We start from the raw sequence: 21,674 nt of genomic DNA on the forward strand, positions 1-21,674 counted from the left end.
GGAGTACTGTGTCAGTTTTATGAGTGTACAATCTTTGTGTGAGCTAATTTTAAAGCTCTCCTCCATGTATGAGGCCCAGGGTCAGTAGTACGTACATGAGGCAACTACCTACCTTTTCCTTCCACTGTGATGAGCACTTTTGATGTTTTATTTCCAGCTTTGGAGAGGACTGAACAATGGTATTCTGAGTTTTCTGCTACAGCATCTTTCACCCAGCTTAGAATGTGCACTCTGCCATCAGCCAGGGCATGAGATTGCTCACTGACACACACTTCCATTTTCTGTCCATTCTTCTTCCAGACAAATCGTGCATCACTGGGACCTGTGAAAATGTTATTTTCATTACTGAAGGAACCACTTGTGAGAACTTAAAAACGAAGAGTGTCTAAAATGTAGATTAAAGTGTAATGGAACATTGTCATGAAACCCTGTGTGATTAGATAGCAAAAAATTCTGGATTTTAGAACCTAAATGGCTGAAAATAAGGCCTGATCTGTGGATTCTCTTTGATCCTATGAGTGAGTGTTATGTTTTCAGAACATTGGGCACAGTGAGCCAATGGTGATTAGGCAGGAATAAAGCCTAGGACTCAATCAGAAATGATTCTCAAGAAATTAAGTACAAAGAACTGCCTAAATTCTGACGTTTTTACAAGCAGAAACCACCCCTAGAAAAAGTAACCTGATTATAGACTGGACTGCAAGGGGGAACCTAGGTAATCCCATGTGAAAGCAATGTAACAATGTTTTTGAAGAGTATGAGTTGGTAGCAGAAAAAGGCCAGGGACTCAAGAACTGAAGATAAGGGGATATAATGAAGAAATCAAATTCAGATGTCACAAAGGAGGTATTCATCTTATTGCCATACTATCATTTGTGATTAGATGAAACAACTGGGCATCTTACACAAGTAGTAAGAGGAGCAGAGTGCAAACAGTCATCTAGTCTTTTCAACTAATCAAATATTCATACCATCAGTGAGGAATCAAACCAAACATAGGGATGGTGTCAGATAGCCCCACTCTGCCCCCTTTTGCTTTGTTTTTTTAGTTGCTATCAAAGAAAAACAAACACAATTCTGGTTGGTGTGTACAGCTATGGCTCAGAAAGAAAATGGGCTGTATGCCACCTCCATTTTTCCATATCTAACAACTTCAGGATGGATTTTTTTAAAAAGATCAGTGTGATTTCCCCTGCCCCTGCAATTTCCCATTCATAACAAAGTACCAAAAGAGTTGCCAAATGCCTGCTCTATTTTCATTACCAGAACAAGCTCAGTACCTAAAAAACATAATGGTCTTAGAAGGTTTCAAGAAGCTCGAAACAAACTTTGGTTTGGCAATCTCTTCAGAAACTTCCATGTTCTGGCACGCACAAGGAGTGTGGCTCTGGGTCAGAATTCTGGCGAGTCACTGAACAAGTGATAACCAAGTTACTTTGCTGGCTTCCCACAAACATCCATCTTATGCACAGTCAGCAGTCCTGGACTTTCCAACACACTCTGCAAGATTTTTTACACATCAAACATTTGTAACAACAAAACAGGATTCAGACCACACATTTGTGTCCTTTTTGATCTGTTTGGGAAAGAAATCAGTACTGACTTTTCTGCACTGTAGTTTAGTCCTGATTAGTTTTATTTGCTCAGTTTCCCAGCATCAAAAAGGTTTAAAAAAATTGCTATGAAACATTTTGATCTCCCCAGATTTCTGGATTACATTATTATGATTTGCATACATTTTGATTCAAACACCTATTATGTGTAATCTAGTTTTAACTCTCCATAATTTCCTCAGGGGTACCCTTGTTTCTATAATTTGTAGTTAACGGATTCAGTGAAACAATGGTAAAGCTGTTTGCTGACCTGTGCCGAGGAATCCAATAAAACAGATTATTCTTTTTAAATTAGGTGATTGTACCAGAGGATAGAAGCATTGCCAACTATTTCTCAGTAGTAACAATCAGGTGCTATCGCTAGAAAATGTATGGTTTATTTTGTATCCATAAATTGGATACAGTATAGATTGAATACAAGGGAAATGATCACTGAGTGACACTGAAGACCCCAAGATATGAAATTCTAACATTTAAACAAATACTTACATTCTGTTATCCTTTCTTTATGAATGCTTGAGAGAGTAAAAAAAAATTATACAATGAAAGAGAAGGATCAGATTAATGCATAATAAGAGTACAATATACATCAGAAGCCATTCTGCATGCAGGGCTCCCCGAACCGTGGCAAGCCCTGCTCGCCAGCTGCACTGTCCAGCGAGCTGCGCATGCGCAGATCGCCCGAACCCAGCTCTTTCAGGTTACAATCTACTCGCCACGAGTGAGTAGATTGTATTATTTGTCGAGCCCTGTGCATGTGTAACCATCAATACAGTAAAACCAACTTTAGGTACTGGATTTTTCAGGGATGTCATCTCAAAGCCACTGTTTCAAGCAAGGACACCAAGTTCCTGAAAGCCATCAACATTTGGACAACTACGTGGCGAATTACTTGAAAGGAGTCAAGTTAATTACCTTGTCATATATTCAAATAAAAAAAAGCCACAAAGACTTTAGACTACTATTCTTTTCCTCTAGAAAGCTCCTCTCATTCAATATGGAGTCATTGTTCTGAGTAGTGAAAGGAAGTTTATATTACTTTTTTATGCTTGTATGTGTATATACAAGACTCCATTTTCCAGGGCTGCCATCTTTGTACATGTCACAAAAAACCAACATTTTCAGACTTAACACCTTTGAAAAGTCAGAAACTTCAGTTTCTCCAACTCTTGTTCATATCAGTGGAAGCTGCAGATCCCCACCACCTCCTAAGTCAGGTTCCTAGAACATTTAAACTGCAGAGTTGCAGCAGGTCCAGCAGCCCCTGTCCGCGGTGGGTCGGGACACTCATCTCCTCTGTGGTCAGAGGCTGCTGCTGGAGTGTGTGTGTGAGGGGGGAAGTTGGAGTCAGTGTGGGAGAACCAGCTTTGCTCCCACTTGCTGCATATGTGTGTGTATATATATATATATATATATCTTAGAGGCAGAAAAGGTGGGGGGAGGGGGGACATGAGTAGTCAACTAATCAACTACTCTTTTACATTCCCAATTCAGGTTACTTTTTAGGTACTGAGATAGGGATTTTGGTGCCTACCTTTAGTCACTGGAATTTGAAATGGTTGTTCTAAATTCCCTTAAAAAGCAGAGTTAAAAAAAATCTAAGAATAATACAGCTGCAGATATTCTACTGGCAACATGCAAAATAGACAGAGTACTGTGGCCTTTTCCAATCTAGAAATTGACAGAATTTAAGGGTTCCCTGTTTACATACCTAATTCTGAAAGAGTAGAGATTGCTTCCAAAAAGCTCATTGAAATGAGCTGTTTCCTTGACACTATGTACAGCAGTGGGTGGGGTGAGGGGGAGGATTGCCTGAAGGAAACTAATGGAAAATCCTGGCTCCTGTGGCCAAAATGCTACCATGCCTTGCAAAAGAGGGGAAGAAAGTGAGTGTCCAATACTTAATGAACCCCTTAAAGATGTACAGTACAGAGCACCAGAAATGCTACCACAACAGATCTTATTGTATTTTCCACAGTCATACTATTCCTGGAGCTAAAATGACAAAGTTCAGATCAAGTCTTCCTGAAGGTAACTCTAAGATTACCAAGGATGGAAATTAAATAGGAAAGAAATTTGACTTGTAATCAGGTAAAAGCAAAGAGTGAACTGCTAGCAGGAATAAACAGCTTAGAGATGTATCTAGCTAATATCTAAAAGTCACCATTGAATTGATACCCAATGAACTTTACTGATTAATCAGCACTGGATGCAAGGGCATTAGAGCGCCTTCATCTCAGAATAGAAGGATTTTTGTACTAGCCTAATGAAAATGTATGCAATTCATGTGTGCTAAAGCAGGAAAACAAGAGGGATTCTTTGTACTGATGTTTGGAATGATGAAAGCACTATAAAGAGAGCCAACAGAAATGGATTTCATTACTGGTTTACTGATATGGAAGATGCTATCCTAAAACAGAGAATATATACAGATAGATGGTATAGAGCTGGCAACAAAGTAACTAGTTTAGGAAATGTCCCGGTTTGGCTTTTCTGATCTCAGAAATGAGAGATCTGGAGCAACACCTAGTGTCTGGCCTGCTTTGAAGTAGAAACACAGTACTGCGCGCGCACACCCACCCACCCACCCCAGCCCAACCCATCAGGACCATTTAAGAATCCATTATCCAAAGCTAGGATTATATAAAAGTGTATAAATAGGCACAGAAAAAATCAGGTCAGAAAAGGGAAAGGCAAGGTTAGTCCTTCCAGAGCAGTGAACAAAAAAAGAACATTGTGCAGATAGCAGTTTTCTTTCTAATGTAACAGAGATCGTGCTAATACTATACTTTGAACAATAGGTGAATGAAAACTGGTGGTGGGCTCAGTGATTCTTTATTTGGAAATTGTATGATGAGAAGCAGAAGTCACAGGCTAGCTGATAATGAATTGGCAAAGAGCTTAAAAAACCCCTGAATAGTCTAGTAGCACCATCAAGACTAACAAAACATGTAGATGGTATCATGAGCTTTCGTGGGCACAACCCACTTCTTCAGATGACAGGAGTGTTCACAGCAAAGAGATGTGAGCCAGCGAAACCTGTGAGCAAGACATAAGAAAACAGGGCAGTTGCCGAAAGAAAGTTTCTTGACAGATTGCAGGAAGTCCAGAGATATTGCCTCAAGTTTTATAAAATAATAGCTGGGATATCAATGAATAGGGGCAAAGAAAGAATTTAGTATGACCCGTTGTTGTGCTTTCCACCTGATAAGGAAGATATTTATATGGAGGTACAAGCTCATTACCCTTCTGGGAGAGAAAGCAGGAATAGCTTGAATAGCAGCTTGTCACAAAAAGAAACATGGGAAACAGATCTCTCCAAGTCCTTGACAGAAGGCTCATTTTGTGCCACAAGATGCTGTTTGTTTCAATTAGCAGTCAGATCCTATCTAAAAAGCAAGACGCTGCTTACACAAAAATGGATTGTTAAATTATTGTTAAATGTCCAGAATAGCAACATTGAAAATGTGTTGTCAGCTTTATGGGAAAGATTAAACAGGTTGCACGTGAAATGTTGCATAAGGAAACTAAAAAAGTCTTGGGAAAAAAATCCAGTCACCACTGCACAACACATATAGATTTAAGACCAAGCATGTGACCTGAAGATAGTTAAGAATGCAAAGAGCAAACCAGAGGACCTGTCCATAAAGCTGGAAAAGTCACGTATGGCCTATTCTGATAATAGCACGTTTTATCAGCTAGGTGGATCCAAGAAGGGTCTCAGAAGGAAACTAGATAGTTGCCTATAAAAGCTAATAAATGTAAGAAAGCTGAATACTATGGATTAATGCAGGGGTGTCCAAACTTTTTTCAAAGAGGGCCAGATTTGATGAAGTGAACATGCGTGAGGGCCGACCATTTTGCCTGACATTCTTTGAACCATTAAAATTAAATGCAAATTAACTATTTTATGCAAAGTTTATTGCAAACGGCATACTTTTCATTTCGTCACATGGATGACAAATCTAAACAGGTGTTAAATCACTCTGCCTTTCATATCTGCAGGCTAGATGAAAAAAAAATCCAGGAAGCTGAAATATATGTCAGGAACATTGTAAAGTACATTACATATTATTGGTAATAAAGGTTGTCTGTCAACACTTAAGTTCAAAAAATATGAACAGGAACATAACACCAAGTATACATGTTGTGTCCAAATATATTTATAACTGATTTAGACCAACTGACATTAACTGAGATTTTACAATGTATTCATCTCAATACATATGGATTCGTTGGGGGTCATAAAAGATAGATATTGCCAAATTACCTGTGGGGCCGTATTAAACCGGATCACGGGCCGCAGTTGGCCCGCGGGCCGGACTTTGGACATGCCTGGATTAATGGGACTATTTAGTTTCCAGTTTGTGGGTTTTCTAATTTAAATTATTCTTAACAGTTTGGTATCATTGTGCACCTAGTACCAGGAATAAGATCCTCATTTCTTAGTTTAGAGATAAAGCAAAATAAAGTTGAGCTGCCAGATAGTTTACCAAGAACAAACATAGCCACTCTCTGGAGGTAATTAAGGAAGAAAAGCATGTATCAAAAACCCTATAACTGTGGTGCTCTAAAGTGAACAACTGAATATTTTACCTTGATCTTTTGGAGGAGATGGGATATGATGTGAAGAAGGCTGGAAAAACAGTAGAAATTAAGTTTGATCCTTACTTGGTTGGGAGGAGTGGGGAAGAAGGTACATAAAATCTATGTACAAGAGATGGGTGATATCAGCACAATAGCAAAAGTTAATGGGAATTATTTAGCCTCCAGAAATCTGACAGGTAAGGATTTCTCATTGAAATCTAGCTGGAAACAGAAAATTAGGTCTTCATTAATATGCATGATCCAACATTAAGCAAGGACAACCAATCATACCTTCTGAGAGAGAGAGCAGGCAACTGACAAAATATATTCTGTTTAAAGTCTTAGAATATTCTTAATATTGTTTCATTGCTGTAACATAAGGGCTGCATATCAGTGATCAGTAATGCATTTTACAGCCTAGGACTGAAATCCAAATTCTTACAGGGGCTTACCTATAAATCTTTACTTGCTAGTTTGGTCTAAGGCTCTGCCTAGACTGGCAAGTTTTTCCGGAAAAATCATCTGCTTTTGCGGAAAAACTTGCCAGCTGTCTACACTGGCCGCTTGAATTTCTGCAAAAGCACTGACGATCTCATGTAAGATTGTCAGTGCTTTTGCGGAAATACTATGCTGCTCCCATTTGGGCAAAAGTCTTTTTCCGAAAAACTTTTGCGCAAAAGGGCCAGTGTAGACAGCAGAGATTTGTTTTCTGCAAAAAAAGCCCCAATCGTGAAAATGGTGATCGGGGCTTTTTTGCGGAAAAGCGCGTCTAGATTGGCCATGGATGCTTTTCCGCAAAAAGTGCTTTTGCGGAAAAGCGTCCTGCCAATCTAGACGCGCTTTTCCAAAAATGCTTTTAAGAGAAAACTTTTCCATTAAAAGCATTTCCAGAAAATCATGCCAGTGTAGACGTAGCCATAAGGTACATTAGACATGGGAGAAGAGATCTAAGAATTGTTTTAAGAATGTCATGCATCTGATGAAGTGGGTCTTTGCCCACGAAAGCTTATGCTCCAATAAATCTGTTAGTCTATAGGGTGTCACAGGACTCATCACTTTTGCAGATTCAGACTAACACGGCTACCCCTCTGATATTTAAGAACTTTGTATTACAAAAGAAGATATCAAGTCTAATAAAACCAATCTCCCAATATTCAGAACACACTATCTACAAAGAACCTGAGAGTCTTGGAGACCACTGCAAGACTCTACAGACCGTATTTGGTCAAAGGCATGCCGCCAGATCACTAGAAGCGCAGACTTTACAAGCTAAATTCAGTATATCTGGGTACTTGTGTCTTACTGCTTGCCACAGTATAAATTTACCACAGCTGCTTTTGTAGACAACTCATTCTTATGTCTTGCATTGCGTATTAGCTCAAAACACACTTTCTTGGAATACCTCACTTGGAATACCTTATAATAAAGACTGAATCACTGATTTTAAATAACACACACTAAGTTGGCATTGGGAACACTGCTAGGTTAGTATCAGATCAACTTATATAAAATGGTGACAAATAATTCCACTCTGGCATAAATTGACAAATTATGTTGCTCTGGATTGTGTATTAGCCACCCTTCAGGGCAACAATTTACACTCATTTAAGCACTGGTGTGGACAGCACTATGTTGGCAAGAAAGCTTCTCTTGCCAACATAGCTATTGTGTCTCACAGCAGCTGGAGAAATCAAGCCAATGGAAGAGCTCTCATCAGCTTAGAGAGCCTACACTAGAGACCTTACTGCTTACTGATCCTAAGTATTGCTCTAATTATGTAATGCAGTAAGCAACAAAGTGGTAAGTTCATGCAGGTATCCAGCAGTACGTTTCCTATTCAAGTTAGAAGATACACATCATTTGCTGTATATTTGAGCCTCAGGAGATTGTTCACTTCCTACAGAGAGAACTCAACAAGATATTATGCCAAAAGACAGTAGAGATCTCCTAATAAAGTAGCGCACAATCAAAATTTTATTTTAAAAATGTATTTCAGATCTTTTGAAGTGTGATCAATTTTGCAGTGATATTGTCCTAATTCAAAGAATCCCACAAAAAACCCACTAGATTGATGTACCAACTTACATCATCTAGTCTCTTAACAATGAAAGTGCATACAACTTACAAACAATTCATTGATCCTTAGACAAAAACGGAAATACAAAAAAAATTACTGTTAGTAAGGTACATTTGAAAATATGTAAAGTATTACCTACATGCTAAGAATTACTATTATAAATAAAATACCTGTTCTAACTTGAGAAAAAAATTGTTTAGGATTACCATTTTCAATATGCTAGCTAAAGATAATTGTTTGGAACATAAGCATGCTTTACTAGAATGATGTAGTCTACTTCTTTACCTAATGATTCAGCAGGAGGGGAAAATCTCATTGATTCTAGCCAATAGCACATTATACTATGGGAGAAAACATTTCTCTCAGATCTTAACTGGTGATTTAAAATTAGGGCCCTACCTAATTCATGGACAGAAAAAAAACATGTAACTGACTGTGAAATCTGGCCTTTTTTGCATGCTTTTACCTGCTTAAACTATATAGATTTTACAGGAGAGATGAGAATTTCTCAAATTGGGAAACTGGATCCAAAAGGGAGTTGCAGGGGAGTTGGAGTATTGCCACCCTTACTTCTGGGCTATTGCCTTTAGAGCTAGGTGGCTGGAGAATGGTGGCTGCTAACCAAGAGCTCAGTTCTGCTAGTATCAGCACAAAGTAAGAGGGGCAATATATTATGCCATGTCATCCTTACATCTGTGCTGCTGCTGGCAGTGGCTGTGCCTTCAGAGCTGGTCTCCTTGCCAGCAGCAGTGAAGGGTCAGGACCCTTACATTTACAACTCTGAAATTTCAGATTTAAATAGCTGAAATAATGAAATTTACAACTTTTAAAATCCTCTGACCATGAAATTGACCAAAGTGGACCATGAATTTGATAGTGCCCTATTTATAATTCTCTGAAGAGGGATGCTCTAACCTTTATCATTCTCACCCTACCGATTCAGAGTTTATACATTTTAGACCTAATGTACTCCAGGCTAAAATTGTGAACAACCATCTGTGGGGGTGTAGGATGGTACACACTTTTAAAGAAAGCATTCACTTAAAATGAACCAGTAATGGTAATTGTCCTTATTGCAATTAGCAGGGCTCGACAAACCGTGGCGAAATCCACTAGCCAGCCCCGCACAGCGCATGTGCCAGACCCACACTGTGTATACACGCACCACTGGTGAACAGGGCGACTGGCTGAAAACTACTCGCCACGGGCGAGTAGATAAACGGATTTGTCAAGCCCTGGCAATTAGTACATTTAGGGTTGCAGTTTATACTATATTCCGTTTTCTCTTCAAGTGTATCAATGCACAGTAAATATCAGTAACTAGGGAGCTGTTTTCTGTTTGTTTAGATCTATTGTTATCACCAAGAATTTAAAAACAATAAGGCGTCCCTGGAGATGCTATTAACTGACTATGTATATTCCCAAAAAGGGCATGGAGTGTGTGTACGTAATGACATTGGTATTTAGGAAAAAACTTAAAAAACAACAAATAGACTAGTAGCACCTTAAAGAACAACAAAACATGTAGACGGTATCACGAGCTTTCATGGGCTCTACCCACTACTTCACATGACAGGACTTAGAACTGTTTTGCATACATTGGTCAAAGCACTGATCTCTGAAAGAGGAAGTGCTTCTTTAACATTATAATGAGCCAATAACAACTGTAGCTCTCCATAAATTTGAGACAGAAATCAACAAAAGCAAAGACATCCTTAGTCTAGTTAAACATGACTACATGCTTTTGACCAAGTCTGTCAGATATGAATTTAGTTGGTTTTGTAAGCATGAGTGACCAGTTTCAAGGACTTGTCTGTTAACATGTAATAAGGACAGTAGTGTTCTAAAGGCAGCTTTGCAGTGACCTTGGGTATTAAAAACGAGAAAGAAATAAAAGGACACAGATCTATATGTAAGGCATAAAGGTATTATTAAGATCCATCAGATTACTATAATCACAAATACTGATATTAAATAGTTCTGGGCAGACAGCTTCAGATTAGAAAGGAAAGGTTTATGGACAACTTAATATAAGAAAGAGAATAGTTCAAATTCAGCATCCCCACATGAAGATAAAAACAAACCAAGCGTGGCTTAATAATGACTGTACAGATTAAAGGGTAGGGGCTTTCACAAAGCAAGAGCACCACATTATTTTACTTTTAAAATTAATTTACTAACCATAAAAACTTTACATTAAAACCTCAGTTATGAACAATTTTGGAATGGAAGTTGTTTGTAACCCTGAAATCTTTTTAACTCTGAACAAAACATTATGCTAGTTCTTTCAGAAGCTTACAGCTGAACATTGACAATACAGCATTGAAACTTTACTATGTAGAAGCAAAATGCTGCTTTTAATCGTTTTAATTTAAATGAAACAAGCACAGAAAAAGCTTCCTAAACTTGCTAAATCTTTTTTTTTCCAACTTTCCCTTTATATTTTAGTAGTTTACATTTAACACTGTGCTGTCCTATATTTGCTTTTCTGTTTCTGCTACTTGCTGATTGCATACCTCCAGCTCCAAATGGTGTATGTAGTTGACCAGTCAAGTTTGTAACTCTTGTATTTGTAACTGAAGTTTTCCTGTACAAATAAAACATTTTAGGACGTATTCAGATATTTGTTTTTAACGGATTGGATTACTCTAAATGTAATGAGTTATAAATTAGTCTAAGTTATAAATTTGATTTTGGAATAGATTGTTCATGAGCCATGTGATGGCTGGTCTCAAGCTCTGATCCAGTGACCTTTCAACTGGTCCACAGAAGTAATAATTTAAAACAATGTACTGATGAGAAGTAAACTCCAGGAAGAGCCACTCTCAGAGAAGGAGAAAACTTATGTTGAGGTTTATATTATTTTATTTTTTTGAATGATCAATAAAGCCAAACCTCAAGTTTTTATCTGCACACTAGTTTAGGTGTAACCTGTTGAGTATGATAGATATACATTCTCTCCAGAGTTATGGATAACTTGAGTCCTGCAAATCCATGAATATCTGCTTTAGATCATTTTTGAGGATATGGATGCAGCCTGCGGATACAAATTTTGTATCTAGAACCCTGCACATTTGCAGTTATCCACTTTTCATCCAGAGATATACGAGGCGCTCACAGACTAAAGCAACAACCCTCCCAACACAGGTCAATGAACTTGGCTATTGGGACTCACACTCATGCTCTAAAAATAGCTGCCCACACAGCACTCTGAAGTTGCAGCATGGGCTGGAGCGCAGTCCTTTGAAGAGATAAAGGCAGGCTTCACAACCAGAGCTCCCAGCCTCAGCCACAACTTCAAAGTGCTGTCTATGCAACTATTTTTAGAGTGGTAGTGTGAACTCAAGTCTGTCCATCCTGGTTGAAATACCTGCCTGTGTATGCATGCCCTAAAAAAGAATACAGATTTAAAATAGACAGCATAGAAATGTTTGCAACCATAATTCAATAGATTAATATTTGTTCTGAGAAGTGAGAGAGAATAGCTTTCATAAGTTACTTTTGATTCTAAAATTTATGGACTCCCCCTTCCCCCCCAGTAATGCTACAATTAGGGTTTAATGGGGGAAAAACTGGTTGTGCCATATTTTGATAAAATGTCCCTCATAGGGACATGCCATTAATAAGAACAAAGTAATTATAGGGCTTATTACCCGATTAAGATATAAATAGCTTCTTTAAAATCTACTGCTGAAATTTGGGAGCTTTAATTGTCATTTACATGGGGGTATGTCACGCAAGCAGGAGAGCTGAGAAGAACAGTAACGGGAACCCTTCAACTTCAGAGAAAAACCTCTAGGAAAGATAGAATCTTCAAGACAATGGAAAGCAGTACTTTCTGAACCTAAAGGCTACCACCGCAAGGCTTTTCCCACTTACCACTAGACTCACTTAAATCTTCATGGACTCTGCCCTGCCAATTCTGATACATAGTTTATTTATCTAAAAGTTAGGGACCAGTGTGCTTCTAGATTCTTCCAGACCTCGGTATCCATTAGGGATGTAAAATCTGGGTTAATCAGTTAAATGTTGGGTTAGCCTAATGTTTAACTGATTAACCATTTAAGTGGGATCTGGGCATGGGGACCGCTTCAGCCCAGCTCAAACAGACCCTAGCCTGTGGGGCTCCCACTCCCAGTCCCATGCTGCAGCTGGCTGCCAGCTCCCAACCCCTCCCAGAGCAGTCCCTGTTAGCTGGGCTCTCTGTGGACAGAGGCTGCTCCGGACAAGAGCAGCTGCTGTGTGTGCAGACAGGGAGATGCTTCAGCCCCACTGGTTACTAGTTAACCTTTCGCATCCCTCGGATCCATGGGAAGTCCTACTGACTAGGATAGGACTCTGCAGCTGTGCAGAAATGCATACTAGCAGATCCTGATATAGGCATCAGTGGCAGTTCAATTACAAATACCCTTTCAGTCGGTTGCCCTTCTTTGGGGCTGGTGTTTGGGGCAGCTTACCATGACACTTCATTGAATATTGTGGAAAAATTCATTTTGTGGCAGGGAGTGGGGACAAGTGAAGGAAAAGGAACTCTAATTGTTGTACTTATGAGCTTACTTTAATATTTTTAAACAAGTAGCCATATCCCTTGTGACTTATGCAGCACATTAGGCCTGAATTATTCATCAGAACCTCCAGAGTAATGTAGCACTAAACCCCTTCCCCCTGCCAATTCTCCCCTCACTGGAGCATAGCATTCTTGTTACTAAATTCAGTTTAATATGACCCAAAGTGAGGGAGGCATTGGACACCAATGGGCACTGAGCCCATGGCTGTTGATGATGATGAAATATTGCTTACAAAATGCTGAACATTTCTGCATCAACAGTGAGTACCTGCATGATAGAGATTATCAAGGGAAGCTGGATATTCAGCAGATTGGTGATCAACCGTTTGGTCTTCTAGGACCTGGAAAAACATAGGAGGCTTTGCTTTTGGTTACAAGTAGGCAGTTTAGGCTTTTGGTAATGTAAAAAATGCATCCCTTTTCCTACTGGACACAGCAGAGGTGACATGAATTTTCGGATAGGGATATGGAATTCTTCTTTCCTCACATCAGCAAAATGAATTGGGGGAAGTTCATATTTTTTAGAACCTTCATACCTTCAAACTATTTGCAGACTTAGACATCATTTACACTGAATTCACATTCAAAAATTTTCTTCACAACTTTTTTTTTTTTTTAATTAGAGCATAGATTCTAGTTTATGTGGCTGAATTATACATGGGCTCTTGCTTCTTAGAATCTATAGCATTTCTTTCTCCATCTATGCCATATTCTTCTTCTCTGCATAGCAAAACACCACATTTTATATTGAATGTCGTTCTGCAGGCAACATGGCTCCTTTATAGTTACTTCTAAGTAAAGTGTCACCAATATTCTCTGTAAGAATGCAGAGTTGTTAATAGAAAGCTTGTTAGATTGCTGCTGCTCAGCAGTAAAACCAGCACATAGAGTTTTCAGAAGGTCCTACAAAGTTGTGGCCACTGCTTCAGACTCGTGATTTTATTAATCTTTTCAGAAGAAGATTCCTGTAAGATTCTTAATGTTTCAGAGGAAAGTGAAACAGCTCCAGCTGCCACATATAACCCAACAATTAAATACTCTCCCTTTTTTTTTTTTTTTTGAAACCCACAGGTGGCTAAGTTGACACTCCAAATTAAAAACACATTTAGTTTTCCTGTTTTAATCAGAAGAATTTCAAAAGTAAAATTTGATTCTTCCATTATCCAGTTCTTTTAAACTATTTGTCTATATGGGTATGTCTACACTACAGTGCTATTTCGAATTAACTTAATTCGAAATAGTTAATTCAAATTAAGCTAATTCAAAATAACGCATCTATACACAAAAACTATTTCGAAATAGCACATCCACACTGAGTGGATCCTGAACTGAAGTTAAAGCTGGCCAGAACCGGTGCCGGCAGGGCATCAGGTTAGGACTTAGTGTGTGGGTCTGCTGCCTGAGGCTAACTGAGCTCCGTGCTTAAAGGAACCCTATCCCCGCCCCGGACAGACAGTTCTCAGGGTTCCCCACTTGCTTGTCTACCTCGATGAGGGACAACAAAGCAGTCCTGTCTTGGAATGCCCTGAGTGCCTGCACTCGGGGCACCACAGCACTCAGCCATATGGAGCCAGAGCAGCCCCTGGGCTACTTTGAATTTGGCATTATTCCTCGTAGAATGAGGTTTACCAAATTCAAATTAAGGGCTCTGCTATTTCAAATTTAATTTGAAATAGCGGTTTGCATGTGTAGACGCTATTAAAGTTAATTTGAAATAACGGCTGTTACTTCAAATTAACTTTGCAGTGTAGACATACCCTATGTTTTGTAAATTCCAGAGATTGGCTTTAAGAAACATTTCTTTTTGTTTTAACTGTATTACCAATTTTTTTAAAAAAAAATTATAATTTATATTTGCGAGAGAAAGCCCAAGAAAACAAGCAAGAACACACATTTTCAAATACCAATTTAAGACACACTACATCGGTACATTGGTTAAAAAACAATTTTTAAAAATAAACAAGCTTCTTACCTACATTATTAACATCAGCTTAGATTAACGACACACAAAATATTTATACATTTATTTTTACTATTTATGCTGTTTTGCTCTTTGCAGTTCTTCATGTTGGCCATATAATTTTGTTTATACTTTTACTTATTTACTTTTGTCTGTTTCACTTTTGTTTATACTTGCTACAATATTTCTACACCAAACGCCAAAAGAAATGTTTGTTAAATGGTTTCTACTAATTTTTTTAACTTATGGACGTATGGCCTTCAATTTTATAAAGGTTTATTTTACAAAATCTAAAATATTTTAACCACATTTAATCTGAAAGTTGTCCATTAAGAAATGTGAAACATATGCAGAAGGACAGCAACATGAAAAAATGCCTTATTTCTAAGGTTAGCAGTATACCAGACGCTTTCGAATCTCTTCTTCAAATTAGGTAGTAAAGGTGTTTAAGTATTCAAAACAAGTCAAATTCTGTACCAAATGCCTGTTAAAGAGAAACTATACATTTCAGGGGGGAAAAATAACTTTGGCCTCAGAATTATAGTTCTCAGCTGATATACACTGTGAAATGAAAGATAGTAAATAATAAGAATTTTACCAGACCAAAAAACATGAAAAATAACTAGTCAAGTCTACGTAATGTTCAACTCAAATAAATTCAGGTCAGTAAAATGACATAATAGAGGGGGGAAGGTTATATGAACTATGGGAATGAAAAATGTGTATTCATGTAAGATAATTTTTACATATGTAAAGCCATGATTCAGCAAACTACTTAAGCACATGAATAATTTAATAAACGTCAAGGGACTATTACATGCTTAATGATAAGCCCATGCTAAAGTATCTGGGTTAGGGCAGAGGTATTTGTAGTACAGAATTTGTGCCTAATCCTGAAAGATACTAAATACCCACTGATTTCAGGACACATCCTTAAACTGCCATTGATGGTCATCTTCCACATCACATGTATTAATCAGGACATGAGGATGGATACAAAATATGCAATGAAGAAAGTTTTGGTTTACAGAGGGTCTTCTTACTTACCAGTGGCTTGACAGAAGAGGTGAAAGGATCCCTGGACACTAACATGCTGTGCCTGGTCACTTAGGAAAGGTGGTAACAACATGACCATTACAAGCTCTGTGCTAGACCAAACATCGGGCATGGTATTGGTGGGTGAAGGAGGTGAATCACTTCCCACACAGGACAAAAAGGAGGTACCAGTAGGAGGGAAAGGTATAGGAGATGAGGCTGTGACACAGAAGAGGACAGAAAAGAAAAGAGAGAGTGCTAAGGAAAAAAGTTGTAAGAAATATATAACACACTGAAGAAATAATGCAAAAAGGACAAATGAGTTTTAGAAGGATGACAAATGAAAAGCACTAGACTCTTAGAAATGAGCTCTATTCACTCTTCCCCAAATTTAACACTGGAGGAAATACCCATGTGAAATCCATTACAGAAGTCTCATTGTTCCTCTTAAAGAAAACCACAACTTTAGGTTTTTCAGTATTCACAGGGGTTTTTCTATTGTAAGCTGGTTCAAAATCAAGGATGTAATACAATTTATTTTAATATTTATTCTGTTGCTTTTTGTATGTACATAATTAAAATAGAAAAATAAAACCAAACTGAATCTTATAAAATATAAACTGTTTACACTAAGATGAACTAAATTATATTATGTTTGAATGAGAGTTCAACAAAAAACAACATCAAAAAGCAGCCATGCTGCTATTTACCATTACCATTCTATTTCTAACAACATTTATAGAAAGACATTATGGAAGAAACAATTCTTAAACTGTACCGCACAAAAAACTTTTACAGATAAATAGTGCTGCCATGAATTAGGTTTAGAATGCTTGCGCTTTTTCACTTGCAAGTGAGTCACATGACAATTCAGCTAGCCAATTATTTTGAGCAACTCCAGTTTCAGTCTCCAGTTGCATACAAGATTGGTAGATGTTATCCAGAAATAGTGAAAAATTGTAAAGGCTTTGTTATTAAGGAGAAGTTCAGTTACTTTTGAATTAAAAAAAATGCAAGTTTTTTTCTTGTTCAGCTATCTATTGCAGCAAGTTTACCCCTATCCAGTTATTACAGCAAATTCTTCTAATTCTGTATCAGTTCCACAGTGCAAAATCCTCTCTGAGTGACATGGTTAAGAGATAAACTTAAAAAACAACAAATGGTCTGGTAGCACTTCATAGACTAAGAAAACATGTAGATGGTATCTTGAGCTTTTGTGGGCATAGACCACTTCTTCAGACTAACTCAGCTACCCCCTTAAGCTTCATGGTTAAGAGACAAATTCTTCCTGTGTTATGTCACTTTTTTTTTTTTTTAAAGAAATTAAGTCCCATTTCATATAGAAACAGAATACGATGGTGTCCATCTTAGTTTTTTTTAATCTTACCTATGCTCCTGCAATCCCCACAAAGTTACATTGTGTACTCAAATGTACCTACGTTTCTAAAAAGCAAAAAGATAGCGCTTAAAGCAAAGATTATCCCTGAGAATCTTAAGCAAAACAAGCCAGCTCTTTCCCAATGTACATTTAAATCTAAAAGATATACAAACAACAAATTAAAAAAAAATTAAACCAAAAAGCTACCCAACTTGCCAAAAGACACAAAACATTATACTCAGATTAAGAATCACTAGAATCAAAGAAATGTCTCAATCTGGACAAAATGCTATAATTTACCAATCTGATAAACTAAACTTCATTTCCAATTTGGAATTAAAAGGAAATTAGTTTTTTTTTTAAATGGCAGCTAAAGTATGTGCAGACGGGAAGTATTTTATTTAGTTGATTGCATTAGAGTCATTTTATTCTATAGAAGAAGAAAAGGGGATTAAATAAATCAGTAACTGTATTTGCAAATGTTAAAAGTACTCTGAAAGATCCTGAAACAAACAAATGGTGATCTGCCACTGGCCATTTTTAAAAAAACATCAAATACAATTAGTGGATACACCAAAACATTGTTTTCTACTCTAGAGAGGTTTGAAATTGACACGCTGACTCATTTAAACGCACATAAGCCTCTATGGCTAAGTTGTCACATCCAAAGTATCCGTGCTCAAATAATTAGCTGTAAAAAACAGTTATTTTAATGATTGAAGTGGAGGAATTTCTCCTTCAGTCACACTCTGCATCTGAATCTGCATATTTTAGTTCACACTTAACATCAAAAGGCTTGTCCTTGACTTCTTTGTGAGCCTGTAAGGAGTCCTTGTCATGTTGAATCTGACCATTTCCACAGTCTGGTTCAGTCTCATACCCAGTGTCATGAGCTGGCTTTGGCTGCTCTCCATTTTGATTCTGGATACTGCCTTGCTCCACAAGATTTTCTTTTACACTTTGCTCACAATCAGAAAAATCTGATTTGGATTTTTTCTTACCAAATAACATAGCAGAGCGGAATTTCAAACACTGGGCTGGTAAATACCCTTTGTAACAGTTGTAGGACAACAGACTTAGGAAGAGAATAAAAAAGAACAGAAAGAGAAACATTAAAAGGAAATTATCATTTGACTTTAAGAACAATGTCTTTTGAGGGACGTCGTCAGGAACAGAATTGAAGATTTCAAGACTGGAGTCTGCACTTGTTAGGATGGGGCCAATTGGCTTTGTTATTATCTTTCCTGTTGTTATTGGTATAATCTGGGTGGTCGAAGTTTGAGCAGTCGACCCTTCTGTTGGTACAGTTGACATTTTTGCTACATCAGTATTACCTTCTGTCTGTGCTGCTGTCTGGGTTGGGCCCACTGTACTAGGCTGGATTTTTTTCAGTTTCAAAACATGTTTAGCCACCACTTGAGAAAAATTCTTATTCTTCACTTTTTCTTCTGACAAACACTGATAAATGCCACTATCTCCTTCTGATAAATTAAAAATGAGCAGTGCTTTCTCCAGAAGACGATACTTGGGGCGCTCAACTTTCAATACATCATCTTTGAATTTCCAAACTACCTGGGCCAGGTTGGATTTTTGAGAACATTTCAGTTCTGCTGTGCTCCCATGCTTGAATGTATGCTGCAGAGAATGCTCTCTTACTTTATCTGGAACATCAAAATAAATGTGCAAAGTATCAGCAATGATTTTTGTTTGCATTAATCCTTATCATTTAATGATTCTGCTAGTCATACTGGAAATATAGTTTACTCTTTGAAGTTCACCTCTATGCCTCAGTTTGAAACAGGATTACATCATCACAAACTAGATACATTTTAGTTCATGCCATCAGGGTCTACACTGGAAAGTCAGAGAGCAACATTTTAGAGTGCTCTGCAGGTCATACCCACATAGTCCAGACGACAGTGACATGTAGACAAGCCCCAAGGCCATGAAAGCCTGAACAAGCCACCACACAACAGCTATGCCAGAAATACTGAAGATTTTGAGGGATATAGAACCTCAGGCTTTAGAATTTACACTAACTTCTTCAGCCTATTAAGGAGCATTTTACACCCAAAGGACCTAATGCTAATCACTTTTACAGACTGCCAGGATATTGACTTAGAGCAGGGGTGGGGAATTTAGCTTGTGGGCCAGATCCAGCCCGCAAGACTCGGCGCTTGACCCCTGCAGTGATGTGCCAGTGCTGGTGCTCCAGCCGTGCATGCGCGTTTGCGCGTGTGCGTGTGCGTGTGTACACACGCCGTGGCTGGAGCGCTAGCACTGGCTCCCTGCAGTGGGGAGGGAGGCCTGAACCTTTCCTGGCTGATCAGACAAGCTGGGACAGCATCCAGCCTGGGTTCTCTGCCTGGCAGGGGGAAAGAAGGGTATCTGTGTGCTGCTGGGAAGCGCTCTCTGCAGACACTGCTTCCCATTGCTCTGATTGACCGAGATTTGCATCAGGTAGGCACCCCAATCCCTTACACACCAAGACCCCTCTTACACCATACCTCCCAGACCTTCCACCCCCAGCCTGCTTTTACATCCTATCATCCAAAAAAGGTCCCTCATGCCTTGCTTGCCTGGACCACAGATCTAATTCCAAAAAACACAATAAAAAAACCTCGAACTCATATACACAACACATACAACATGATAAAACTAATTAATTAGCAAGCAGCATTCTTATAGTGGCCTATACAGTGCTTGATTTAATAATAAACATGGTCAAGTAAACCCTTTGAAAGCCTCTACTACTGTAGTGTGAGTCTCCTGGAATCCTATTGCTCCCCCAGGATTCCTTGATCTCATGATAGCAACACACACATTTCAGAAAAGGAAAAGCTGTGTCTATTTGAGCTGTCAATACTCTGGAGCATTATTTCAGCTACTCTAGAAACCTGATCTGTTGTATTCTGATCCTTTCTCCCAACCATAAATCAATTTGTCTGAAGATCATTTTCTTTGCTCTAACAATAATAATCAGATATTTCTTTACACTGCCATTAGAATTCTCAAGTGACCGAATACGTATCGAATGTAATTAAGGACTCTAATTCCTTATGGCAAACACCATTCTCTTTCATAAGCAGAGCTTCCGTGGCCCAGGTTCATTTTATTGTTTAGTACACTGAGTGTAACACTATGCAATGTATGCCTAGCAATACAGACATTATAAGATAATATGTATACTGCAGATACACAAATTAAAAAAACAACAACCGTAAGTTGACACACATGAAATGGGAATGCACAATGATAAATAAAAATACAAAAACAGCTGAATAAATCTGACAACTGAAATGCATTACTTATTTTTTTTTTTAAATCGCTTTTATAAAAACCAAAAATCTTACCAGGGCAAGAAGAGGCATCACCAGCTATGTTCTGAATCCAATCCCTATACAAATTAATCAAGCATTAGAAGTTGAAATCATATATTCCTCACCGCTCCCTCCAAACCTCTCCCCCTCCACACACACATTTAAATAGAACAGAATAATGACAAAGCTTAAATTAGGCAGACTATCATATCATCTTGTAGTCAACTTATAGGAAAGTCAGTGTTTAAAGTTATAAATATGATACATGCACACAATGTAAGTAAATTGCAATAGTGTGCTTGGTCATTCATGTCAACGGGACTTTTTAAAATTAAAACCATTATAAATGATTAATAAGGTAACAAATGTATCAATATTACATAATCTTTTCAGGGACTATCTAAACGACAAATGTAGAATCTCTTATTGCTAATCACAGAAGACTCAACAAGTGCTATTACCTTTCAATTTCACCTTCTTTAAGAATATTAACACAGGAAGCTTCACGTGACTTCCAAGCACAGTAGGGATCTCTAGCTAGAACACAGTCAATACAAGTGCTGTACTTGTCACAGAATGCAATGGGAGACTGAACCACACCAGAATTGGAACCTGCGTAGAGATCTCTTTTGCCCTGTGGATGTAACAGAGAGAAACCGTCCACAATCACACAGGAAATCATGTAACAAACACATTATATTAATTAACCAAATTCTTAGGATGTGCAGGCAGAACACAAGAGGAAAAAAAATTAATGGAGATTGCCTATCTCCTAGAACTGGAAGGGACCTTGAAAGTTCATCAAGTCCAGTGCCTTCACAGCAGGACCAAGTACCACCCGTGGGTTTAACAGGCCAATGCTCAAACCACCAAGCTATCGCGCTTTCCCTCCCCAAGAAATTTATTGTTTCCTCTCTCTTCACCTTTTCCAATTATCTTTTGAGATGGGACAACCAGAACTGCCCACAGCATTCAAGGTGTGGTCATATCTTGGATTTATATAGTGGCATGTTGTATATTTTGTTTTATTTCTCTCTCTTTCCTAACAGTTTCTAGCACTGCTAGCTTCTATCAGTGCCACATTAGGAGGCTGTTTTCAGGGAACTATTTTAACTGCATTATTTAAATAATTAACAT

At 38.1% G+C, this 21,674-nt stretch overlaps 2 protein-coding genes across 10 annotated transcripts in view; one reads left to right on the forward strand and one right to left on the reverse strand.

Moving 5' to 3' along the window:
* The window catches only part of SECISBP2 (SECIS binding protein 2), an 86,779-nt gene that overhangs the window by 57,906 nt on the left and 7,199 nt on the right, over positions 1–21,674 (forward strand). The window contains exon 19 of one of the 3 annotated variants that reach the window (XM_075931878.1): positions 301–2,917. The exons of 1 other annotated variant lie outside the window; for it this stretch is intronic. The gene's annotated coding sequence lies outside the window, so the exon portion shown is untranslated. Of the gene's footprint in view, positions 1–157; positions 275–300; positions 2,918–21,674 lie in introns of those variants that run through there. One more of the 3 variants, XM_075931877.1, reaches the window with a different exon arrangement.
* SEMA4D (semaphorin 4D) overlaps positions 1–21,674 on the reverse strand; it is a 143,695-nt gene that overhangs the window by 3,504 nt on the left and 118,517 nt on the right. For 6 of the 7 annotated variants that reach the window (XM_014577956.2, XM_075931883.1, XM_075931884.1 and 3 more), the window contains exons 13-15: positions 20,999–21,171; positions 20,571–20,614; positions 17,588–18,878 (exon numbers count right to left, since the gene is read on the reverse strand). In XM_014577956.2, coding sequence (XP_014433442.1) covers positions 17,956–18,878; positions 20,571–20,614; positions 20,999–21,171 — 1,140 coding nt within the window. In that variant the 3' untranslated portion in view covers positions 17,588–17,955. Of the gene's footprint in view, positions 1–112; positions 323–15,851; positions 16,059–17,587; positions 18,879–20,570; positions 20,615–20,998; positions 21,172–21,674 lie in introns of those variants that run through there. The other variant, XM_014577957.3, reaches the window with a different exon arrangement.

The sequence above is a fragment of the Pelodiscus sinensis genome, chromosome 6 (genome assembly GCF_049634645.1).
Source record: "Pelodiscus sinensis isolate JC-2024 chromosome 6, ASM4963464v1, whole genome shotgun sequence".
Classification (NCBI taxonomy): domain Eukaryota; kingdom Metazoa; phylum Chordata; order Testudines; family Trionychidae; genus Pelodiscus; species Pelodiscus sinensis.